General features: G+C 36.1%; 2 protein-coding genes across 7 annotated transcripts; both read left to right on the top strand.

Moving 5' to 3' along the window:
• The first annotated feature begins 529 nt into the window (after positions 1–529).
• Positions 530–5,015, top strand: LOC129434061 (C-C motif chemokine 4-like). Of its 2 annotated transcripts, none has more exons than XM_073868574.1 (3): positions 530–756; positions 901–1,024; positions 4,814–5,015. In XM_073868574.1, exons 1-3 carry the CDS (start codon positions 693–695, stop codon positions 4,923–4,925), a joined length of 300 nt encoding a protein of 99 aa, XP_073724675.1. In that variant the 5' UTR covers positions 530–692; the 3' UTR covers positions 4,926–5,015. The 2 variants fall into 2 exon arrangements, with proteins under 2 accessions (XP_073724675.1, XP_055048865.2); XM_055192890.2 differs by lacking the exons at positions 530–756; positions 901–1,024 and adding exons at positions 4,195–4,438; positions 4,583–4,706.
• A 5,259-nt stretch (positions 5,016–10,274) lies between these two features.
• Positions 10,275–26,412, top strand: LOC129434058 (C-C motif chemokine 4-like). Of its 5 annotated transcripts, none has more exons than XM_073868572.1 (3): positions 10,275–10,532; positions 10,698–10,815; positions 26,009–26,412. In XM_073868572.1, the coding sequence occupies exons 1-3, from the start codon at positions 10,469–10,471 to the stop codon at positions 26,151–26,153; spliced, it is 327 nt and encodes a 108-aa protein (XP_073724673.1). In that variant the 5' UTR covers positions 10,275–10,468; the 3' UTR covers positions 26,154–26,412. The 5 variants fall into 5 exon arrangements, with proteins under 5 accessions (XP_073724673.1, XP_073724674.1, XP_055048863.2 ...); XM_073868573.1 differs by lacking the exon at positions 26,009–26,412 and adding an exon at positions 16,167–16,339; XM_055192888.2 differs by lacking the exon at positions 26,009–26,412 and adding an exon at positions 11,175–11,478.
• The last annotated feature ends 1,158 nt before the right edge of the window (positions 26,413–27,570 follow it).

The following is a 27,570-nucleotide window of genomic DNA, read 5'->3' as shown; positions in this document are numbered from 1 at the left end:
TTACAAATTTATACACTACAAAAATACTACTAATAAAATTTTACTAAAAGTATAGATCTATTTCAGTATTACTTTAGTTCAATTAAAAAATACTAAATACCAACAGTACTTTATCTGATTTTTAGTGCAGTGAAACAAATCTCAAAATAGCACAGTTGAGTACACTTACCTATAGTTTATTTTAAAAATTAATAAAGACTTTTTTGTATATTAAGTATACATATACAAAACATAACATTACATTCACTAAGTGTACTTAAAGTGTATTTTAGTGCAGTATTTTTACAATTGGGCCTCTATTATGTGAATTGCTGACACAGAAATTTTTTTACATGGATGTCTGGTGGACATGTCTCTTACTTTAGACCTAATTTTTTGCTGTCTTACATGGATAAACCAAAAGATATAGCACATGTTTTCCTGAAACACGTTTTCAATGGACTGGTCCAGTTCTTACTAAGCAGAAGTTAAAGTGTAACAGAAAGTGAAAATAAGAAGAGCAAAAAAACTCATTCAACATTACTGCATGTTGATACTCAGAAATTAATTTAGATGAATATCTGTTAGAGGAAGATCTCTACTGTTGTGTATATAAGAAGATGTTCAGATGACATTCTTCACACATCAATCTCTGAGATCTTGAAGCTCAACACAACTTCTCCAGGATTCATTTCTTCACATCATCTAAAACAATGAGACATCTGATGGCTTTGATGTTTCTGGTGATCTTCTGCTCTCTGCAGCTGACTTTAAGTGGTGAGATCACTTTTCATGGATTTTGACATCTTCAGTAGTGCTAACCGATACTATTGTATTTTAAGTACTGTATTTGTGCATTTGGTATTTTAAAGACTATTGGCTGATCTTGGTACTCATATTTTACAATTCTTAATATTTTAGCTCCAATTGCCTCTGTTTTGGCAAAATCAACATGCTGTTTTAAGTTCAGCAATGCAGTGAGTCCTCTGAAACTGGTGAAGTCGTACTATTGGACTGCCAGCAGCTGCTCCAAACCAGCCATTGTGTGAGTATTCAGATATATTATTCATTTCAAACTGTAATATCAAACTGAATGTCTTCATCTGTTGAAATCGTTTCTCTAAAGTCTTTGTTATTATGTTTGTCTTTTCAGGTTTGAGACTGACAGAAGGATGATCTGTGTAGATCCAGAAACCAGCTGGGTGAGCGGTCACATCACTAAATTGGACAACATAACAACAAAGACCCAAAACAAGACAGTCTGAAGAACTGATTCATCTGTTTTTATATTTAAACTCAACATCTGACTGTGTACATACTTCACTCCTGCTATGTGTTTTTATTTATATATATATTTTTTACAAAATATTTATGACTTGTCTAAACTATTTTTAATAAAATTTTGATAATAAATAAATCCTCGTGTAGTGAAGTTTATCCCATTATATTTCATCCATAAACATGAGTCCAGCATGGTCAGGCCTGTGTTCATCTCAGTACAAGAAACACATTTACTGCTTTCAAAAACAGGAAGTTTGAATATGCTGAGGTGGTCATCTAAAAACCTAAATATATGATGTAACAGCAACATATAGAGAAACATTACACAAGCTTTTCTTTTACTCCACTGACTTCACTACAGACATTCATGAAGCTCATGTGTGTTAAAAGAAAAAGAGTTAAATCTCAAAATAACCTAAATCCTCTGATATCATCACATAAATGTGTAGATCATACATGTTTTCATTGTATTGACAAGACTGCTAACATTCTCCTTGTATTAAAATTACAAATACCTGCTTTCATTATCAGTAAATCTTTTTTTTGCTGCAGTTTTTTTTTGCAGTTTTTGCTGGCAAAGACAGAAAGATCCTGCATGTATTTCTTTCTGAAAAACATTTTTGGTCCAGTTTTTATACACTCACCTAAAGGATTATTAGGAACACCATACTAATACTGTGTTTGACCCCCTTTCGCCTTCAGAACTGCTTTAATTCAGCATGGCATTGATTCAACAAGGTGCTGAAAGCATTCTTTAGAAATGTTGACCCATATTGATAGGATAGCATCTTGCAGTTAATGGAGATTTTTGGGATGCACATCCAGGGCATGAAGCTCCCGTTCCACCACATCTCACAGATGCTCTATTGGGTTGAGATCTGGTGACTGTGGGGGCCATTTTAGTACAGTGAACTCATTGTCATGTTCAGGAAACCAATTTGAAATGATTCGAGCTTTGTGACATGGTGCATTATCCTGCTGGAATTAGCCATCAGAGGATGGCAAATTCTGACTCTACCATCTGAATGTCTCAACAGAAATCCAGACTCATCAGACCAGGCAACATTTTTCCAGTCTTTAACTGTCCAATTTTGGTGAGCTTGTGCTAATTGTAGCCTCTTTTTCCTATTTGTAGTGGAGATGAGTGGTACTCGGTGGGGTGTTCTGCTGTTGTAGCCCATCCGCCTCAAGGTTGTGCGTGTTGTGGCTTCTCAAATGCTTTGCTGCATACCTCGGTTGTAACGAGTCGATCTCACCATCTGGGCCCAAAAAGCATCTTTCTCCTTTGACAGATAATCAAAAGTAACCATGTATTTTGAAATCAGTGATATTATGTCAGAATGTTTTTTCCATAAAGCTACACTGTCAAAAAATTATCAAACATTATCCCTAGCTGTTTTTGGGGTGGTACCCATTAAAGAAGTACAGCTTAGCACCTTAATGGTTCATATTAGTACCTCAAAGGTACATATTGATAAGAGTGCATATTAGTACCTGATATGTATATACTGTATTAGGACCTTTCTACATGGTATTGCCACATGCAGTGGCAGCTTAGGAAATATTTTCCTGACAGTGAATATATAATTAGTCACATAATATTTGAGATAAATGATTGAAATTCATGGTAATGCTAGCATATTGTTTCAGAGCAGGTGAATGAATAAAATGTGCTGAGCACTTTCTCAGTTACTAAGAAGTGAACGGCAATCTCTCATGCAAGACTCTCAATTTGTCTTTCATCATAAAAACATTTTCTTATTATTAATCTCTTATTGAAGCTGCAGTGGTGTTTCTCTGAATATTTGTCCCTGTGTTAAATATTCAAATAAACTTTATTTCTGCTGAGCTTGTCAGACTTGACAAAAAAGAAAGCAACATTTCCTGAAGCACGTTTTCAGTGAATAAAAAAAAGTATCTTGTTCATTTATGAGGGGAAGTGGCAATAGTCAGAAAATAGAAGAGGAAAAAGAAATAACATTTGTTACAATATGTTAATACTCAGAAATAGATTAACATGAATAGGGGGAAATTTAAAGACAAACTTTTTGCTGTTTTAAAAATTTGATGTATAATTCAATTGACTGTACAAATCATTTTATTACATTAACACGATTGGCAGACTGTTTTATCCAAAGTGACTTACAATACAGTGAGTGCATTATAGGGTATATATTTTTTTTTATTAAAGCGTGTTGCCTGGGTTTGAACCCATGACCTTTTACGCTGCTAATGCAATGCTACCACTGAGCTATACAGCGATATATTTTAATAATATAATACTTTACATTTTTTTAGTGATAAGTTCCTATAACTTATAAAAAATATATTTTTACAGTGTATCTGAACAAGTACTGAGGACACTTTTATGTATTTTTATGTTTCCCAGTGTTTCATTCAATGACCTGATGATGACTTAAAGCAGTGTGTGTTGTTGTTGTTCAAAGCCTAATATAGATGTGTTACTAATCTTAATTGTGACACCAATCTTTGTTGTTGTATATCTGTACAGTACAAGACAGAAATGTGCCACAATGCATTTTCTGTATTTTTGTGAGTCTGCTTTATTTTTTCCTATGTGGAGTCACTTCTCTAATCTACACCAGCACTTTATTTATCTTTTCAGGTTGTCTGAAATGACAGTAGAGTACATAAAGAGTATATTTATACAACATTGAAGAGATGTGATTCATAAAGCCCAATTCCCGCTCCCTCCCTTTCTGTAATATGATGATAACCAGTAAATAACTTACATGAATATCTGGTGCACAAATGTCTCTCACTGTAAAAATATTAATGAAACAAATATTTTAATTACACTTTTCTGCTGACTTAAACTAACTTGAAAAACTTGCAGACAGCACATTTTTCCTAAAATAAACTGGTCCAGTTCTTCTTAGTATAACAGAAAGTAAAAAAGGAAGAGAAAGAATCTCATTCAACAGTGTTTGTTAATACTCAGAAATGGATTTAGATGAATATCTGTTAGAGGAAGATCTCTACTGTTGTGTATATAAGAAGATGTTCAGATGATATTCTTCACACATCAATCTCTGAGATCTTAAAGCTCAACACAACTTCTCCAGGATTCATTTCTTCACATCATCTAAAACAATGAGACATCTGATGGCTTTGATGTTTCTGGTGATCTTCTGCTCTCTGCAGCTGACTACAAGTGGTGAGATCACTTTTCATGGATTTTGACATCTTCAGTAGTGCTAACCGATACTATTGCATTTTAAGTACTGTATTTGTGCATTTGGTATTTTAAAGACTATTGGCTGATCTTGTTACTCATATTTTACAATTCTTAATATTTTAGCTCCGAGTGCCTCTGATTTGGCCAAATCAACATGCTGTTATAAGTTCAGCAATGCAGTGATTCCTCTGAAACTGGTGAAGTCGTACTATAGGACTGACAGCAGCTGCTCTAAACCAGCTATTGTGTGAGTATTTAGATATATTATTCATTTTAAACTGTAATATCAAACTGAATGTCTCCATCTGTTGAAATCTTTTCTCTAAAGTCTTGTTATTATGTTTATCTTTTCAGGTTTGAGACTGACAGAAGGAGGATCTGTGTAGATCCAGAAACCAGCTGGGTGAGCGGTCACATCACTAAAGTGGACAACAGAACAACAAAGACCCAAAACAAGACAGTCTGAAGAATTGATTCATCTGTTTTTATATTTAAACTCAACATCTGACTGTGTACATATACTTCACTCCTGTTATGTGTTTATTTAATATATATATTTTTTTACAAAATATTTATGACTTGTCTAAACTATTTTTAATAAAATTTTGATAATAAATAAATCCTCGTGTAGTGAAGTTTATCCAATTTTATTTTGTATCTATAAAAGTGAGTCCAGCATGGTCAGGCCTGTGTTCAACTCAGTACAAGAAACACATTTACTGCCTTTACAAAACAGGAAGTTTGAATGCTGAGGTGGTCATCTAACCTAAATATAAAATGAAACACAGAGCATTACACATGCTTTTCTTACATTGCAATGAAACTCCACTGACATCATTACAGAGATTCATGAAGCTCATGTGTGTTAAAAGAAAAAGAGTTAAATCTCAAAATAACCTAAATCCTCTAACATCATCACATAAATGTGCAGATCATACATTTTGTCATTTCTTGTCTTATTAAAGTTACAAATAATTGCTAGTAAATCTCTTTGATTACTAAATCTAGACTCTTTCATAGTTTCTTTGTGTAAGCAAACTCCTGCAGTTGCTTCAGTGTACCAGAATAATCGATTATGTCACTAAATTAAAAATTAAAGTTTTAAGTTATTTTGCGGTGTTATTTATTAAGATATATCTGCACTTTCAGATGATCTTTGTAGCTTGTGTGATACATTTACACATGCACATATAAATCAGATATGAAAATCCGAAACATGAATCTCAGTAAATGAAAAAATGAACTGAGTATATTTTTACAACATTAAAGAGGTTCTCATTAAAGAGCAGATTACATTCTGTGCTGATACAGACCTCATTTTTTTGCTGGCAAAGACCGAAAGATCCTGCATGTATTTCTTCCTTAAATACATTTTTGGTCCAGTTCTTATAATGTATATATGGGTGAGCGTGGCACAAACTAACACAGAGTTAATTGTAACAAGGCTACTTTACAGATATTTATACAAGGCTGAGCAATCTGTGCTTTTGGTCTTTTTCTCTTACTGTCAGAAGATGATCTGTTGTGAATTTGTGAAAAGTTTTCATGTGTTTTGGTTAAGATGTTGTACAAAGAGTGTTTTGTTGTGAGTCAATCTCACCATCTGGGCCCAAACAGCATCTTTCTCCATTGACAGATATTCAAAATGTGTTTTAAAATAATTTTTATTATGTCAGAATGTTATTTACATAAAGCAACACTGTTAGAAAAATTATCAAAAAATATCCCTAAATCTCATTGGGGTAAATACAGCTTAGCACCTAAATGGTTCATATTAGTACCTCAAAGGTACATATTGGTAAGAGTGCATATTAGTACCTTATAGGCTATGTACTCCCTTACGAAACAAAAATATATTGCAGTATATTGGAAAATATCATGTAATATATTAGGCAACATATTCCCATATATGGGATTTAATATTTATATTTTCCAATATATTGAAATATATGCATGAAACATACATGTATATATGATACAAAATATATTGCAATCAAGAATAAAAAGGGCACTATATTTTTTACATGTAATAGTTTGTCTTTATATGCTTTGATATATTGCAATATATGCATAGACCATACAGTACATGTATATATGAGACAAAATATATTGCATTCAAGAACAAAAAGGGCACTATATTTTTTACATGTAATAGTTTGTCTTTATATGCTTTGATGTATTGCAATATATGCATAAACCATACATGTATATATGAGACAAAATATATTGCAATCAAGAACAGAAAGGGCACTGTATTTTTTACATGTAATAGTTTGTCTTTATATGCTTTGATATATTGCAATATATGCATGAAACATACATTTATATATGATACAAAATATATTGCAATCAAGAACAAAAAGGGCACTATATTTTTTACATGTAATAGATTGTCTTTATATGGTTTGATATATTGCAATATGCATATACCATATATATATATATATATAACACCAGCAACAAGGAGGCTGATAGATAGGTCCTGACCTATGATCTTGACCCACACTCCTAATCGGTAGGTGGCGGTAATGCCACTAAAAGTTGTTTTCCAACTACCAGTAAAACTCAAGAAGAAGAAGAAGAAGGCTGATGTCAGCAGGCTCCAAGGAAACTTCAAGTTTTAAAAGGTATATAGTTTTCAGAGCTGGTGCTTTTCAGTTTTTATTGCATCTCTGAGAGATTTTTGTGAACAAGAGGGGCAGCAGGAGGAGGGAGAGAGTAATCCTTGTTGTTCTGCTCCACAGATGCTGTTTTAAAACAGTTTCCTATAAGGCCAAGGAAGCTGATGTCAGAAAATCTATCAACAGTAGAATCTGTGAGCTAATGGCATTAAGACACCAGGTGAAGAGCAAAAGCATGGGTATGTAAGTGGTTTACATCAGTGAAGAACCAAGGTGGACTCCTAACCAGGATAATGGACTGTTCTTTTGGCAATTATTTATTTTTTTTTGCTTTTTCACGGTTCCCAAAACTTCTTGAAAGTTTGTTTATTATTTATTTGTTCATGTCTGTGCATTTTGTTTATTGATATTGTCTTTATTGATATTGTCTTTATATTGTATAATGGCACTGCTGAAATTTTTAAATGGACATTGGTAATTTAAGTTGCTTTAATTTATATTTTGTATATTTTTTGTTTAATGGCACTCGTTTAAAATGTAATTTATGTAAATGCAATGCAACACATTTATGTAATGTAATGTAAAGCCAATCACATTTCCTTTGACTGACCATATGTAAAACCTCTTGTGGTTTTAATAGGCCTATAGAGCTCTGTACCTCAAATTGGGTTTAGTATCTGTGCCTGATTAAAAGAAAATAAAGGTGGCTTTTGATAGATTACCCATCAGTCTGTGTTAATATGTGGTGTAAATGTTTGTATATTGCAGGTTGCATATTTAAGTATTTATATATTTTAGATGTTTCATGTACATATACTGTATATATCCCAAATATATTCATACATTGTATGTGCATGTTCTCATATATGTACACATATTGTGCATACATTTACAATAAATATGTACATATATTTCCATCTAATTTTAAATATATGTAAAATGTATTCTACCATATAGTAAACATACATGTGACACTATATCTGTACATATATTGTTAATACATGTTCCCATATATGCACATATATTTCACATATTTTCCATCTAATTTTACATATATGTAAAATGTATTCCACAAGATATCAAACACATATCTACATATATATTTCCATATAGTTGTACATATATTTGAAATATATTCTACCATATAGTAAACATACATGTGACACTATATCTATACATATATTTTTAATACATGTTCCCATATATTTTCCATCTAATTTTACATATATGTAAAATGTATTCCACAAGATATCGAACACATATCTACATTTATATTTCCATATAGTTGTACATATATTTGAAATATATTCTACCATATAGTAAACATACATGTGACACTATATCTGTACATATATTTTTAATACATATTCCCATATATGCACATATATTTCCCATCTTATTTTACATATATTTAAAATGTATTCCACAATATATCGAACACATATCTACATATATTTCATGTATATTTCCATATAATGTTACATATATTTGAAATATATTCTACCATATAGTAAACATATATGTGAAACTATATCTCTACATATATTGTTAATACATTTTCGCATATAAATCGAAATACAATATTGCAGATATTTATAAATATAATATTGCATATATTTTTAAATATATAAACACATATATTATATCCATGTACAATATATTGAAAGTGGCAATAATTTGTATATTTTGCAATATACTGCAATATATTACACATATATAGAATATATGTACCATCAATATATTATTCCATGTATTGCCAATGTATAATATATTGGAAAATGGAAAGTAAAATAATATATTGCAATATATTACAATATATTTCAAGTAATATATTGGTAAATATATTTTCCTTTCGTAAGGGGCTGTACTCTATTAGTACCAAATGTAGGACCTTACACTACCATGCAGTGACAGCTAGATACATTTTTCCTGAGATAGTGTATATATAATTAGTCACATGATATTTAGGGCTCAGGTGAGCTGACATGGAGTGACACAAAATGGCAGATTGAGATTCATGGAAATGCTAGCATATTGTTTCAGAGTGAATAAATAAAATGAGCTGAGTACTTTCTCAGAAGTGTTTGACTCTCATGCAGACTCTTCATTATAAAAATATTTTCTCATTATTGATCTCTAAGCTGCAGTGTTTTTTCTCTGAATATTTGTCCCTGTGTTAAATATTCAAATAAACTTTCTGCTGAGCTTGTCAGACCTGACAAAAGAGAAAGCAACATTTCCTGAAGCACGTTTTCAGTGAATTAAAAAAAAGTATCTTGTTCATTTATGAGGGGAAGTGAAAAGTCAGAAAATAAAAGAGGAAAAGGAAATAACATTTGTTACAATTTGTTAATACTCAGAAATAGATTAACATGAATAGGGGGAAATTTGAAGACAAACTTTTGCTGCCTTAAAATTTGATGTATAATCAAACTGACAGTACAAATCATTTTATTACATTAACGCGATTGGCAGACACCATACAGTGAGTGCATTACAGGGTATACAATTTTTGTATTAATGCGTGTTCCCTGGGTTTGAACCCATGAACTATAATGCAATGCTACCACTGAGATATACAGTGATAAGTTTTAACTTTACATTTTTATGTATTTTATATGTTTTCATTCAATGACCTGATGATGACTTAAAGCAGTGTTTATTGTTGTTCAAAGCCTAATCTAGATGTGTTACTAATCTTAATTGTGACATCAATCTTTGTTGTTGTTTACTGTTCAGTACAACACAGAAATGTGTCACGATGCATTTGCCGTATTTTTGTACATCTGCTTTATTTTTTCCTATGTGGAGTCACTTCTCTAATCTACACCAGCACTTTATTTATCTTTTCAGGTTGTCTGAAAGTGCATTAGATTAGAGTACATAATCTAAGTCAGACAGGCTCAAACGAGAATACAAATGTAGAATTTTTATACAACATTGAAGAGATTTAAATCATAAAGGCCAATTCCTGCTTCCTCCCTTCCTGTAATATGCTGATAACCAGTAAATAACTTACATGAATATCTGGTGGACAAATGTCTCTCACTGTAAAATATGAATTAATAAAATATTTAATTTACACTTTTTGCTTAATAAAACTAACTTGAAAACTTGCAGACAACAGTTTTTCCTAAAATAAACTGGTTCAGTTCTTCTTAGTATAGCAGAAAGTAAAAAAAGGAAGAGAAAGAATCTCATTCAACAGTGTTTGTTAATACTCAGAAATGTATTTAGATGAATATCTGTTAGAGGAAGATCTCTACTGTTGTGTATATAAGAAGATGTTCAGATGATATTCTGCACACATCAATCTCTCATCGATCTCTGAGATCTTGAAGCTCAACACATCTTCTCCAGGATTCATTTCTTCACATCATCTAAAACAATGAGACATCTGATGGCTTTGATGTTTCTGGTGATCTTCTGCTCTCTGCAGCTGACTTCAAGCGGTGAGATTATTTTCATTGTTTAGGACAAACATTTTCTAAAAGCATTTCTTTTTGATTATTTTAGTTATGCTGAAGTACTGATGTGATATTGTATTTGTTAGTGTATTGCACTATTGGCTGATCATTGTACAGATTAATGACATTTTACAAATCTTGATATTTCAGCTCCAGTTGCCTTGGACAAATCAACATGCTGCTTTAAGTTCAGAAATGCACAGATTCCTCTGAAACTGGTGAAGTCGTACTATTGGACTGACAGCAGCTGCTCCAAACCAGCTATTGTGTGAGTATTCAAATATTATTTCTGTAACACTTTACAATGATGTTGTATTAGTACATGAATTTGTTGTATTAGTAAACATTAGTAAATTAATAAACTAACATGAACAAACAACGAGGAATATAGTTTTTAGCATGTATTAATTACAACACTTGGTTTTATAAATATATTAGTAAATGCTAAAATTAACATGAACGCTGATTTATTTTCATTGAAGTATTTTTAGCTCATGTTAGCTAATGCATTAACTAATTGTTAACAAGTCAAGTACAACCTTATTGTAAAGTGTTAACATTATTTCATTTCAATCTGTATTTTTTAAACCATTAGTTAAAATCTCTTGTCTCTTTTCTCCTCTTTAGGTTTCAGACAGAAAAAAAGATGATCTGTGTAGATCCAGAAACCAGCTGGGTGAGCAAGCACATCGCTAAAGTGAATATGAAAACTAGAACAACAACTACAATGACTACAGTACAAAAACCTAAACCGACACAGTCTTAATAATCTGTTTAAACTAAACATCTTGTACATATACTTTACTCCTACTATAGGTTCTTATTTGGAAATGATTTACTGTATGATGACAATTTTTTTACTAAATATTTGTAACTTGTCTAAATAAAATATATATGTTTACATTTTATACTATTTTTAATAAAATTTTGATAATAAATATATCCTTGTGTAGTGAAGTTTTTCCTTTATATTTCGTAAACATAAAAGTGAATCCAGCAAGGTCAAGCCGCAGTGTTCAACTCATGTAATATTGCTCACGAACAATAAACAGATTCACTCCTTTATAAAACAAGAAGTTTGAAGATGCTTAGGTGATCAAACCTAAATATATGATAACAGTAAAACATATTATGTTACAGCAAAACATACAGAGAAACATTACACATGCTTTTCTTTTACATTGTTTTAAACTCCACTGACATCATTACAGACATTCATAAAGCTTATCTGTGTTAAAAGAAAAAGGTTAAATCTCAGAATAACCTAAAGCCTCTGACATCATCACATAAATGTGTAGATAATAAATTTTGTCATTGTATTAACAAGACTGCTAACTTTCTCGTCTTATTAAAGATACAAACAATTGCTTTCATTAGCAGTAAATCACGTTGTTTACTGACCCTTTCATAGTTTCTTTGTGTAATTAATATTTAAGGAAACTGGATCCTGCAATTGCTTCTAGTATGTGTACTATACCAGCATAATCGATTATGTTAAAAAGCATTCTGTAATATGCTGATACAGAAATGCATGTATTTCTTCCTGAAAAACATTTTCAACGAGAACTGGTCCAGTTTTATTAGTTCTTGAATTTTAGTACAGACAACTTGAAAAAGTTTGTTCACAATATTTCTACTAAATTTTATTAAACAAGTAACTTTAAATAAATAGTTTGGTCAATTAATTCAGTTGAGTAAACTTGAATTTCAGTACAGACAACGTGAGAGTTCATGATTTTCAGCTAAACTTTGTAAGTCAAGGGGCCTCATTTATAAAGCGTGTGTACGCACAGATTTGATCGTAAAGTGTGCATACCGTATGCAAAATTCCACGGCAAAGTCCATATTTATAAAAACTTTGACTTTTTATGACTTTTTATAAGTAATTGACATTAATTAGACATCATTTAAATGCAGAGATTTAAAACTATTTAGCTGTGCACAATATCAAGATCATTTGCGATTTACTGATTTCACATCTATACGCGCATTTTCTGTGCGCATGTTTGTTTTTATGAATCACACGTATGCACTTTTGAGATCAGATTTAGGAAATTTTCTGTGCAGAAACATTTGAAACACAAGTTGAGTAGTTAACGTCCAGAAGCGGCATGATCCTGCCGATCGTCGCATACATTGACGCCGCATAATGTGACGGCATCACCTTTCGGGATGCCCTTTCGTCTATAGATGCATTTCAGTCATGTGACCTTTTACGTCATGCCCCCATCTTGAGGACCTACCGAGTACCAGTATTGACAAGCATTGGCTACCTTGCTACTATTTACGGATTTCTTATCTTCTGTCTATGATTCTTACGGATACAGTAAAGGCTAAGAAAGACAACATGTCGCATCTCGACTGTCATGAAAAGAAACTCTCCTTTAAAAAAATATATCTTGGTTAGGGTGTGATGCCTACTTGATCCTTGATGCGTTCTTCCAGCCGCGGTCGTCAGCTGCCACGGAACTACCACTATTTTACAACATAAGAAGGCGGGACACAACATAAAACTTTGCTCGAAGTATCACCTGGATCTCTACACATGAACGCGAGCATTGAGAAGATTGTTTGTGTACACAGAGTTTACTAAAAAGAAAGGTTTGTACAACTGACTGTGGCTGTTATGGTGTCCGCTCGTCATCTCTGCCAGACGTAAATAATCGATTTCCGAATGTGAACGAATGAATCTCATATGAGGCTCCTTTTTCAAATAGAAGGTCAATATTGTTTTTCACTTGCGACAAAACAACTAATTATCCGTGCATTTAAATGGAACTATGCTTTAGGAGCTATCAATCTTTACTGTCCTCCCTCCTTACGTCGCATTCAGAGATTGAAACATCTTGACTGGGAAGAAGGCACCGAGCGGACGCCAAATCATCCAAAGTCAGTTGTTCAAAACCTTCTTTTTAATAAACTCTGTGTTCACAAACAATGTTCTCAATGCTCGAGTTCATGTGTAGAGACACAGGCGATACTTCGAGCAAAATATCATGTTGTGTCGAGCCTTTCTTAGTGTTGTTAAAGCAACACCAAAGAGTTTTTTTTTACCTTAAAATAACGCTTCCAAAACAGTTTCAGTCATTCATCCACTCTAAACAGGGTGAACAGCACTTTCACATTCGCTTTGCAGCCCTCTATCGGCCAAAACCGCACTAAAGAAGTTTCCAACCGTCGGGTAGCGGTCCTGTAGTCCGAGTGAATACTACAAAAACTTGCTTTACGGCAGACCTACAATCCAATCAGAGCCAGCTATGCCTCAGTATTTATGCCAGTGGGTAATGGACAATTACGCTTCTAACCTGTAGGGGGAGCAAAGAGCCAAAACTCTTTGGTGTTGCTTTAAAATAGCGATTTTGATGGTCACAGCATATTGAAGGCATAGCTTGCAGTTCTTTTGCGACCACTTCAGGTCCTCAAAATGGCGGAAGACAAGTGAGTGATGTCAGCTGATATTCATGTATATCCGAAATTTGCTGGCTAAACGTAGCTTAGTAACTAATAAACCAAAAGGTGCAGCACGTGTTTTCCTGAAAAACCCTTTTAAAGGACTGTCCAGTTCTTATAACATTGACCAGAAGTATAACAGAAAGTAATGTGAAAGTAATTCAACATAACTGCATGTTAATACGGAGAAATTAATTTACAGGAATATCCTAATGAAGTTTTGACCCAATGTGAGTCCAGCAAAGTTACGTTTATGTGAAACTAAGTCTGTTTCAGTTTGAGATTGCTCAATACAATGAGCAGAATAGACTTGAGTTTGAATATGCTGAGATGGCAATTTAAGTGACGGCAACATACAGAGAAATACCACACAAGCTTTTCTCCTTAATATTGCATTGAAACCCTCTGACATCATCAAAGAGGATCTATTAATAATGCTTTCATTACTTCTCATATTAGTTACATGTCCCTGTTTCTCATCAATCATCTTAAGAACCAGATTCTTACTTTCAAGCCTTACATGGTGTATAGTCATCCATTAAAACACTATAATATATATTGGTGTGTTTGTGTTGTATTTGAGTATATTTTCTACCACTGAATTGTATAATATAAAGCTGTGATTCTACAGATACTCTTAAGTTGAAAAAATGTGAGAGATAAAGCTTAGATTTTAAACTATACAAAAATGATTTATTACCAAGATACAAAAAACCTGTTGATATCGTCACATAACCATACTGAGGGGCCAGTTATGTTGTTGTTTAATAATCACATTTACTTTTCTTTTTAATTAAAGTTTTTTGTTCCTGATCTCAGCAAATCTCTCTGAACTGATTCTAGTTTCTCTCATGAGTCATGAACTGTCTGTGTGGGTGAAAAAATACTAAGGTTTGTGTAAAAACAACACAATCAGGGTTATTTTAGGGACAACACACTTATAGGATGTGTTCATTTTTTTTTACATGTTTTGTGTTATGCTATTTAACACATTATGTGTCATTTGTGTTGATTTTGTGTTCAAATAAAGTAAAAAGTAACACAACATGTGTTGTTTCAATAATATCACAGAGATGTGTCCAGTTTGGGACGGCACATTAAGAGCCCTCATAAACCATAAACCTTCAATGCAGCACAAAGCGTGACACGTGTGTTTTTTGTTAGTTTCAGCCCGATGCAAAAATCATTTTCATGTCCAACAGAAGTGGATTTAGACACGCGTGTAAAATTATTTCCAGAACATATAGCCTACCACAATAATCTTGAACTTACAATGATACACAATTTCACTTTTTTGGAATGGAGATTTTTTTTACCCTTTTTTACTCTCAAATAAACTTTTCAGCTTGTTTGATAGTATTCATTTACACAATTTAAATGAAACTTGAAAATCTGTGAATTATAAAATGGATTTTACAGCATTAAAGAGATTTGCCCATCAAACACTTTATTCTGTGATATGACGATAACCAGAAAATGAGTCGCATGAAACAGGAAAGTAAATCAAAACGTAAAAGGAAGAGCCAAATTTAACATTACTGTATGTCGATACTAAGAAATGTATTTAGATGAATATCTGTTAGAGGAAGATCTCTACTGTTGTGTATATAAGAAGATGTTCAGATGATATTCTTCACACATCAATCTCTCATCGATCTCTGAGATCTTAAAGCTCAACACAACTTCTCCAGGATTCATTTCTTCACATCATCTAAAACAATGAGACATCTGATGGCTTTGATGTTTCTGGTGATCTTCTGCTCTCTGCGGCTGACTACAACTGGTGAGATCACTTTTATGTACTAGGACAAAACTTTTTAGAAGCATCTTCGGTGCTAACTCTATTGTATTTAAAGTATAGTTGCATTTTAAAATAGCAGATGCATTTTGAAGACTCGTGGCTGACTTGGTACTCATATTTTACAACTCTTGATATTTTAGCACAATTTGCCCCTGTTTTGGCCAAATCAACATGCTGTTATAAGTTCAGCAATGCAGTGATTCCTCTGAAACTGGTGAAGTCGTACTATAGGACCGACAGCAGCTGCTCCAAACCAGCTATTGTGAGTATTCAAATATATTATTCACTTCAAACTGTAATATCAAACTGAATGTCTCCATCTGTTGAAATCTTTTCTCTAAGTCTTGTTATTATTTTTATCTTTTCAGGTTTGAGACTAACAGAAGGAAGATCTGTGTAAATCCAGAAACCAGCTGGGTGAGCGGTCACATCACTAAATTGGACAACATAACAACACAGACCCAAAACAAGACAGTCTGAAGAATTGATTAATCTGTTTTTATATTTAAACTCAACATCTGACTGTGTACATATACTTCACTCCTGCTATGTGTTACTGTTATAATGTATATTTTTTAAAATATTTATGACTTGTCTAAACTATCTTTTATAAAATTTTGATAATAAATAAATCCTTGTGTAGTTAAGTTTATCCCATTATATTTCATCCATAAAAGTGAATCCAGCAGGTCTGTGTTCAACTCAGTACAAGAAACAAATGTACTGCTTTAAAAAACAGGAAGTTTAAATGCTGATGTGGTCATAAAACCTGAATATATGATGTAACAGTGACATACAGAGAAACATTACACAATATAATATAAACATCACCATATTCAAACTAAACTATACCTCGGGTAACTTGAAATAAATTGTTTGGTCAATTAATTAAGTTGAATAAACTTGAATTTCAGTAGGCTACAGACAACTTGAAAGTTTATGATTTTCAGCTAGACTATAGTCCAGGGGCCTTATTTATAAAGTTTGCGTACGCACAGATTCGTAAAGTGTCCATACGAAAAAATCCATGGCAAAATCATAAAAACTGTCCTTGATGTGGAAAAGTGTTTAGCACCACGTCAGGGTCTGCGCAGACGTACGCTGCAGGTTTTTGAAAATAAAAGCCATTCTTGGTGCTCGAAAAGGGTTTAAACATTGACAGGTACTTTTAATATGTCAATGACATTAATTACCAAGCCAGCAATGACATGTGTGGCCCAGATGGGTTAAGTATGGGTTCCATGGTTACTGTGTAGGCATGGGCTTTGGCTGGGTGAAATCAGTGGGTCCCATGTAGGTTTTGTAGTATGAGTCCCACATAGGAAGCCCATATGAGCTGATTACATGCATGGGCCCCATAAGGGACAGGCATGGGCCAATTGGGCATGGGTTTGATCAGGGAACACATATATGGGTCTTGAATGGCATATTTATGGTCCAAGTGGGCATGTGTTTGAACTGGGAATGCTTATATGGGTCCTGCATGACTTACTTACTTACTTAATCATTTAGCTGACGCTTTTATCCAAAGCGACTTACAATTGCTATATATGTACGAGGTTGCACGCCTCTGGAGCAACTAGGGGTTAAGTGTCTCAGTGGATTCGAACCCGGGTCTCTCACACCAAAGGCGTGTGTGTACAAATGTGGGTCCATTAGCCCCTGCACTAAGCTATTCAGCTTACACGTAGGTTCACAAGGAGTGAAAGGCTAGTGAAAGGCTGACAGCCAATGCTCCGCAACAAAGGCTGCCAAGGCAGCGGAGGAAGAACAATTCAAACCATTACGCATTTTTGTTTTGATGGTCTTCCATACTGACACTGCTATGGAGCGTCAGTCGGAGGCTGCAAGCCGACTTGCGAGTCTGCTCTCCATGCCCTCCCTGCTGAGAAAAGAACACGAGAGGATACAGGCTCGATACGAACACTGTAGAATCTAATGAACGTATTAGGTGTCGCCCAACCAGCAGCTCTACAGATGTCTGTTAGCGAGGAACCACGAACGAGAGCCCAAGATGAGGCAACTTGCTAGCTCACCACCTGATCTCTGTAGGGAGTGGTGGGAACTTTGGGCACGTAGCCTGGTCTGGGTCTCAGTGTTACGCTTGAGACAGCAGGACCAAACTGAAGGCACGAATCGTCAACAGAGAATGCATGTAAATCCCCTACTCTCTTGATGATGATGATGATGCTTGGATCTGGTAAGGCTCTTTAATCACTGGGCGTGCTAATTTGGGCTCGCAGGCTCTTTGGGTAAATATAGCTCTTAGCTTGGATCTGGTAAGGCTCTTTGGTCACTGGGCGTGCTAATTTGGACTCACGGGCTCTTTGGGCAAGTATAGCTCTTAGCTTGGATCTGGTAAGGCTCTTGGATCGCTGGGCGTGCTAATCTGGACTCACAGGCTCTTTAGGTAAGTATAGCTCTTAGCTTGGATCTGGTAAGGCTCTTGGATCGCTGGGCATGCTAATCTGGACTCACAGGCTCTTTAGGTAAGTATAGCTCTTAGCTTGGATCTAGGAAGGCTCTTTGTTCGCTAGGCGTGCTAATTTAGACTCACGGGCTCTTTGGGTAAGTATAGCTCTTAGCTTGGATCCTCAGTCACACTGTAGGGTTTCACTTTCGAACAGTGCTACCATGAAAAAGACCATACGTCACCTGAACTGGGTGTGAGGGCTGGGCAGCTGGTCTGAACCCACGGCTTACTGTTGCTAGTTGGGCCAAGCCCGGCCGGCGTCGTTCTGAGAGGGGTCGCCAAGGGAACCGCAGACTTTGTCCGTGCGGCTTGCCAACACGTCCACTCTCTGTCCTTTCCCGGGACCGGAGAGGTACCTACTTTAGTAGGGCAGACGGCTAATGTTTCCCTCCAAGACAGGACAGACAACGACAGCTAGGAAGAATGGTAATAATTTTTCCTTTTCCTTCCACGTTGGTATAGATGCTCTTACAATGCTTCAATCGCTATACTCACAGTTTCCCTCGAGGCTGGACGCACAGGCGGGAGGGGGTAGAAAAGTAATTTCACGTTGGTAATACTGTTACTGCACTCCACGAGACCACACACAGCGTTTTGTACTGGATCTAGAGACAAGTATGGGCGACAGGAGACATGGCACAACACTGCAACACTCCAGGTGTACACACGTCAATTCCAGGTGTACACACGTCAATAGCACACTCACCCACAGCAGTCCACACTCTTTTCGTGATTTACAGCGCCGATACTTCCTCCCTTGGTCCAGTTCCGCGCCGGGGGAGGCGTAGAAGCACCGCCACAGCTGGTGAAGTAGAGGTCGTTAGTCCCCGCACAATCGTCTGGCTCCCCTCGCCTTCCACTGGCTCACCCACCAATTTCTATCCTCTACGGTGAGGCCACTACACAAGGAAAATGCTCCACACAAAAAGGTAAGTCTCCGTTTACTGACTGTTCGTAGAAATAAACAATCGTTTGTACTCACAGTCTTCGCTACATTTGTCTCACCACTTCCGCGTCGTTCTCTACATCCCCACAGCTCTTCAGCAACCACAACAATACAATGGTTCCAGCTGGAGATTGACCTCCTACGCAGCCTTTAAGACAACATGCACACTCTGTAAAGTATCCGTTTCTTCAACACAGTTTTACCTTCCAACCTGTGGTAGTGGTGAAACACCAAATCTTCATTGCATCTAGTGAGTCCTTTCTCTAATGTTCCGCCTGTTTGCCTCGTCCTCACGCCACTCTTTCACAGCTTCGCCCACAACACCGCTTTCCTATCATCCAACGAACGACTTCCTGTGTTGCACACGCTTCCTTTATACTCCACAGCTCGTGCGAATTGCCCAGTCAGCATCCGCCACCTCATCGTACACACCTGATGTGTATTTCCCCTTGATTTGCGCTGCCCGGGGTTACCCGGAAGTGACGGTGTTTGCAGAAGTCAGTCCGGGCGGAACCTTCTCCTACCATTTTTAGTTCCGCCTGCTTGGTCACTCGTGACACTCTTCTCGGGACTCGATCGTGTCAAACGTGCCGATAAATCGATCGAGTCCAGTTCCATACCGAGAAAAGAGATCCTCTGGGTGGGGCAGAGTTTGCTCTTTTCCCAGTTGACCCGAAGATCCAAACGGGCGAGATGCCGAAGCATTAAATCTCTGTGCTCGCAAATCGTCCGCCGAGAATACGCTATTATAAGCCAATCGTCGAGGTAAGCCAATATGCGAACACCGCTCTCTCTGAGGGGCTTTAACGCCGCCTCCACTACTTTCGTAAACACACGGGGAGAGAGAGACAGCCCGAACTGTAAAACTTTGTACTGAGGGCGCCCTCGGCGAGGAGCAGACGGGGCAGCCGATGCTGGAGGGCGAGATGCAGGTCGCTTGTGCCGGCGCATGATCTGAGCGATCGCCTCTGTCTGCTTCTGGGCGGCAGAGAACTGCTGGGCAAAAGACTCCACTGACTCACCGAAGAGGCCAGTCTGGGACACTGGAGCATCTAAGAACTTGTTAGGGGACATGGCACAACCAATCGCCTGCGCTGTCACCTTCGTAGCGCGGAGAGCCAAATCAGTGGCAGCCCGGAGCTCCGAGAGGACAGGCGAGTCGTGTCCTCCCTAGATCCCTCAAGGCCTTGGCTTGGTGAACCTGAAGCCGCCTCTCCACATGCCTGGTGGGCAGCGCCTGTTAAACCGGACGACTGTCTGCAAGCATGGGAGGGGAGGGTTGGGCGGTCCTTCCAGGAGGGAGCGGTGGCCGGACACAGCTGCATCGCAACCCCCCGCTCCACGGGAGGGATCCCCGTGTAACCCTTAGCGTCTCCGCTGGTGAGGGAGGTGAGGGGGGAGGGCTGAAACGGACGCAATCTGGTTGAAAACGGCGACTTCCAGGTTCTAGTCAGCTCCTCGTGCACCTCTGGGAAGAATGGCACTGGCGGAGAGAGGTGTGAAACCCGTGCAGCTCCGAAGAACCAATCATCCAGGTGGGACGGTTCGTGCTGAGGGGGGTTAACCCACTCTAACCCTACGGTCTCCGCCACTCGAGCGAGCACGGCCACCATCTCTGGATCGAACTCCGGCGTCACAACCCGACAGGAGGGAGGAAGGGCGTCGGGATCCACGTCAGAGGGAGGGGGCCCACCCTCGGATGCTGAGGTTTCCGTGGACCCGGAGGGAGGCACAACAGATTCTACAGACATCATAGAACACGATGCTGAAGTCTCCATTGGCACTTCTGCCGGTTGTGAATGAGAAGGCTGAGAGCTGGAGGACGAATCCCCTGACCGGTTCAGCACAGTGATGCGGAGGTCATCCTTAGAGAGCTTTACAGCCGCACCGTGGCAATGCTCAGCACTCGCAGGATGCAGGTTGCGTTTTTCCCGGAGGAAAGACAACCGTCTCCACAAATCCACAAGGGACATGTTCTCGCAGTGAGAACACTTACCCTCAGCAAACATACGAGATATATACGAGAGAGTGGCTGCCTTTAACAAGGCACAAAACTCTCCGTATCACTCTTTTAGGGAAATTCACTCAGATGCTCAGTTGATGATGCGCACAGGGAAAGGCAACGCACACACTAAACTCAAAACAAAAAAGATGCAGAGTCGTGGAATACTGCGAAGGGTCCGCTGTGGTACTGCTAGTCCAACCAACTTCAGCAATCGATCCCAACAGAGTAGAGTAGCTTCTCAGTAGCAGATACTGCCGGCTTTCGAAGCGAAAAAGCTAATTTCCATATTTGCACCTGCTGCTTATATAGGCACCTGGCGGGGCGGCGCCAGCATTATGCAAATATCTCAATGCCAAGTTCATTGGCGTTTTAGTAGTACTCAAAGCAGATTGGTCTCTCTAAGCGAGTTCCCAATTCGTCGGTCACGATATGACGTCGTAGTGACCGACTGAAAGGGAACAACTGATGTCTTAACCGAAGGTAAACATTTTATTGCATTCGGTCTAAAGCCTGCCTAATAAACAGTATACCTGTTGACGTCATTAAAGTTAAACAAAAGAAGAGAAAATCACTCACTGGTCTTGAGCGTAACTTCTGTAACTTTGTAAAAAAAGGATTAATCCATATTTACTTTAAATATAAAATAACTTATTATTTAATAAATTAAATAAATTACTTTTTTTGCAAAAATCCTTAGAGCTCTTTTATTAAAGTAAGTTTCAGGTTTATTATGGAATTTAGATTTCCTAAAATTACTTCTTCATTAACGGACAGTAAAAAATCAAATGGGAAAAGTTTAAAATTCAGCCTTGCATTATATCTTACAGCAGGTAAGGTCAATATATAGTAATTTCCTGAATATAAGCACCATGCATTGTTTTATTTACTCTGTTTTATGCAAACAAAACCATGTATTAACCTCATATGTGTATTAACCTCAGTTTACTAGCACAACCTATTGAATCAGATAATGATTTGATGATAAAGTAGAATAAATGCAATGCCATGTATAGTCCTCACTCATGCATTAACCTATGACCTTAGTTAATCAACAATACTTATTCAGGGGAGCTTGATGAACTTTCAGCTCTCTTTCAGCAATGCTCTGATCATAACAATCACATAATAAACCAAATAGTCAAAGTAACAGTGAACAAAAAGAAACGTAATGGAGTCGCTGTAGGTTTAGATGGAAAGAGGCTTGTGGTGGTGGTGGCAGCAGTGGCCACTGGCCAAAATTTCCAGTAGGCTGCTGCATATGCATGTTTGGGGAGAAATTTCACTCCAGACAAATCAAGTGCGCATGCGCGTCTGAGCGTGTATGTGTTTAAGTGCGCATGAGCGGCTGAGAGTGCACCGTGTCTGCAGCCAGACTCTTCTCCAAAATAGGGCACAAATAGGGAGAGCTCTAAGACGCTGCGTCTGTGCGCGCCGCCATCTTGTATTCTGCACACATAAAAATCTCTCATCCAACTCTGAGATCTTGAAGATCAACACAACTTCTCCAGGATTCATTTCTTCACATCATCTAAAACAATGAGACATCTGATGGCTTTGATGTTTCTGGTGATCTTCTGCTCTCTGCAGCTGACTACAAGTTGTGAGATCACTTTTCATGGATTAGGACAAAACTTTTTTTAAAGCATTTCTTTTGGATTATTTCAGTTATGCTAAAGTACTGAAATGTTATTGTATCTTTGATAGTGTTGAACTTAGTCAATTTAAAATCAGCAGGTGTTTCTTAAAAATATTTCAGCACCAGTTTCCTCGGTTTTGGAAAAAACAACATGCTGTTTTAAGTTCAGCAATGCAGTGATTCCTCTGAAACTGGTAAAGTCGTACTATTGGTCCGACAGCAAATGCCCCATTGTGTGAGTATTCAGTTATATTATTCACTTCAAACTGTAATATTAAACTGAATGTCTCAATCTGTTGAAACCTTTTTTCTGAGTCTTGTTATTATGTTTATCTTTTCAGGTTTCAGACTGACAAAAGGAAGATCTGTGTAAATCCAGAAACCAGCTGGGTGAGCGGTCACATCACTAAATTGGACAACATAACAACAAAGACCCCAAACAAGACAATCTGAAGAATTGATTCATCTGATTCATCAGTTTTTTTTACTTCTTTAAAAAACAGAAAGTTTAAATATGCTGAGGTGGTCGTCTAAAAACAAAAATATATGATATTACAGTGACATACAGAGAAACATTACACAAGCTTTAGTCCTGTAAATTGCAATGAAACCCCACTGACATCATTACAGACGTTCATGAAGCTCATGTGTGTTAAAAGAAGGTTTAATTTCAGAATAACCTAAAACCTGATTTATAATCTCACATAAATGATGTAACACCAAGATACAGAAGACCCTCTGACATCATCACATAAATGTGTAGCTCATACATTTTGTCATTGTATTGACAAGACTGCTAACTTTCTCCTCTTATTAAAGTTAAAAATAACTGCTTTCATTAGCGTAAATCTCTTTGATTACTGAATCTAGACTCTTTCATAGTTTCTTTCTGTAAATAATATTTAAGGAAACTTGATCCCGCAGATGCTTCCAGTATGTGTACCAGAATAATCGATTCACTAAATCAAATTAAAGTTTCACAATATTGTGCGTTGTTATTTATTAAGATATATCTGCACTCTCAGATGATCTTTTTAGCTTATGTGATAGTGTAGTTTTACATATGTATATATAAGTCAGAAATGAAAACCAGAAACATGAATTTCAGTAAATGAAAAGATGAACTCATTAAAGAGCAGATTACATGTGCTGATGAGTGGGGCACAAACTAACACAGGGTTAATTGTAAGACGGCTACTTTGCATATATTTCTACAGGGCTGAGCAATCTGTGCTTTTGGTCTTTTTCTCTTACTGTCAGAAGATGATCATCTGTTAATTGTGAAAAGTTATGTTTTGGTTAAGATATTGAACAAAGAATGTTTTGGTGTAAGTCAATCTCACCATCTGGGCCCAAAAAGCATCTTTCTCCTTTGACAGATATAAGTAACCATTTTGAAATCAGTGTTATGTCAGAATGTTTTTCCATAAAGCTACACTGTCAAAAAATTATCAAACATTATCCCTAGCTGTTATTGGGGTGGTACCCTTTAAAGAAGTACAGCTTAACACCTAAATGGTTCATATTAGTACCTCAAAGGTACATATTGATAAGAGTGCATATTAGTACCTGATATGTATATACTGTATTAGTACCAAATGTAGGACCTTTCTACATGGTATTGCCACATGCAGTGGCAGCTTAGGAAATATTTTCCTGACAGTGAATATATAATTAGTCACATAATATTTGAGATACATGATTGAGATTCATGGGAATGCTACATATTGTTTCAGAGCAGGTGAATGAATAAAATGGGCTGAGCACTTTCTCAGTTACTAAGAAGTGAATGACAATCTCTCATGCAGACTCTCAATTTGTCTTTCATCATAAAAACATTTTCTTATTATTAATCTCTTATTGAAGCTGCAGTGGTGTTTCTCTGAATTTTTGTCCCTGTGTTAAATATTCAAATAAACTTTCTTTCTGCTGAGCTTGTCAGACTTGACAAAAAAAGAAAGCAACATTTCCTGAAGCACGTTTTCAATGAATGAAAAAAAAGTATCTTGTTCATTTATGAGGGGAAGTGGCAATAGTCAGAAAATAGAAGAGGAAAAGGAAATAACATTGGTTACAATATGTTAATACTCAGAAATGTATTTACATAAATAAGGGGGAAATTTGAAGACAAACTTTTGCTGCCTTAAAATTGGATGTATAATCAAATTGACTTTACAAATTATTTATTACATTAACGCATTTGGCAGACGGTTTTATCCAAAGTGACTTGGTAAAAATAAATTGGTCCAGTTCTTCTTAGTATAACAGAAAGTAAAAAAAGGAAGAGAAAGAATCTCATTCAACAGTGTTTGTTAATACGCAGAAATGTATTTAGATGAATATCTGTTAGAGGAAAATTTCTACTGTTGTGTATATAAGAAGATGTTCAGATGATATTCTTCACACATCGATCTCTGAGATCTTGAAGCTCAACACAACTTCTCCAGGATTCATTTCTTCACATCATCTAAAACAATGAGACATCTGATGGCTTTGATGTTTCTGGTGATCTTCTGCTCTCTGCAGCTGACTATAAGTGGTGAGATCACTTTCATTTATTAAGACAAACATTTTCTAAAAGCATTTCTTTTGGATTATTTTAGTTATGCTGAAGTACTGACGTGTTATTGTATCTGTTATAGTATTGCACTATTGGCTGATCATTGTACAGATTAATGACATTTTACAAATCTTGATATTTCAGCTCCAGTTGCTTTGGACAAATCAACATGCTGTTATAAGTTCAGCAATGCAGTGATTCCTCTGAAACTGGTGAAGTCATTTTATAGGACTGACAGCAGCTGCTCCAAACCAGCCATTGTGTGAGTATTCAAATATTATTTCTGTAACACTTTACAATGAGGTTATATTAGTAAACATTAGTAAATGAATAAACTACCTTAACAATACATTAGCATATATTAATTATAACACTTTATAAATATATTAGTAAATGCCAAAATTAACATGAACACTGATAAATTTTTTATTGAAGTATTTTTAGCTCATATGCATTGTTTAGCTAATGCATTAACTAATTGTTAACAAGTCAAGTACAACCTTATTGTAAAGTGTTAACATTATTTCATTTCAATCTGTATTTTTTAAACTATTAGTTAAAATCTCTCGTCTCTTTTTGTCCCTCTTTAGGTTTAAGACAGACAAAAGAGAGATCTGTGTAGATCCAGAAACCAGCTGGGTGAGCAAGCACATCGCTAAAGTGAATATGAAAACTTCAACTAGCACAACAACTACAATGACTACAGTACAAAAACCTAAACCGACACAGTCTTAATAATCTGTTTAAACTAAACATCTTGTACATATACTTTACTCCTACTATAGGTTCTTATTTGAAAATGATATACTGTATGATGACAATATTTTTTACTAAATATTTGTAACTTGTCTAAATAAAATATATATTTTTACATTTTATACTCTTTTTAATAAAAAATTGACAATAAATATATAATTGTGTAGTGAAGTTTTTCCTAATAGATCACACATTTTTTAATTGTATTGACAAGACTGCTAACTTTCTTCTCTTATTAAAGTTACAAATAACTGCTTTCATTAGCAGTAAATCTCTTTGTTTACTGATTCTAGACTCTGTCAATCGATTCATCAATTATGTCACTAAGTCAAATTAAAGTTTCACGTTATTTTGTGTAGTTAGTTATTAAGATATATCTCCACTCTCAGATGATCTTTTCAGCTTGTGTGATAGTGTACATTTATACATGCACATATACATAAGTCAGATATGAAAATAAGAAACATGAATTTCAGTAAATGAAAAGATGAACTGAGTATATTTTTACAACATTAAAGAGGTTCTCATTAAAGAGCAGATTACATTCTGTAATATGCTGATACAGACCTGCATGTAACCAATACTTAAACTGATATCCAAACCCGAACTGTAACACCAACCGCAAGTGACAAAGGGTTAAAAATAGGAAATAAAATTGAAGAGGTACCGTCCAGAAGCGTCATGATCCTGCCGATCGTCACATACGTTGACTTCACATAACGAGATGGCTTCACCTTCCGAGATGCCATTTCATCTATATCTGACACTGAGGGATTAGCAGGAAAGCAACAGAGTTCCCATTTCGTCGATATAGTGACACAAAGGGGCACCCTTTGTGTCTTCATACTGACTCTGAAGGCGTTTGAACATGCTTCCATCTTAATTTGGGTGGTCAATCTGCATCTAATCTGGCTAAATCAAGTAAAATTACTCATTTTAGAATGCCAAAGTCAGGTTTAATTATATGAAATGAATTTTACAGTAAGAACAACAAAATTGTGGCCAGTAAAAATGCTCAGTGTGTAGTAACTTTTGAAAACCACTGTGGCTGGTGAGCAAAAAAAAGTTAATGTCAAGGCCTGGATGTCATACTTAAGTAATTGACCCAACTGTTTATTTCAAGTAGCCTGGGGCCTCATTTATAAAATACTGTGAAAATGTCCTAAATCTGATCTTACGATCTTTTCTCAAAAGTGCATACGTGTGATTCATAAAACAAACGTGCGCACAGAAAATGCGGGTATAGATGTGAAATCTGTAAATCACAAATGATCTTGAAATTGTGCACAGCTAAATAGTTTTAAATCTCTGAATTTAAATGATGCCCAATTAATGTCATTGACATACTGTATAACTGTATTCTGTATAACAGAAAATAATTTGAAAGTAATTCAAC

The sequence above is a fragment of the Misgurnus anguillicaudatus genome, chromosome 6, assembly GCF_027580225.2.
Source record: "Misgurnus anguillicaudatus chromosome 6, ASM2758022v2, whole genome shotgun sequence".
Classification (NCBI taxonomy): Eukaryota; Metazoa; Chordata; class Actinopteri; order Cypriniformes; family Cobitidae; genus Misgurnus; species Misgurnus anguillicaudatus.
This window is presented reverse-complemented; position numbering and strand designations above follow the sequence as displayed.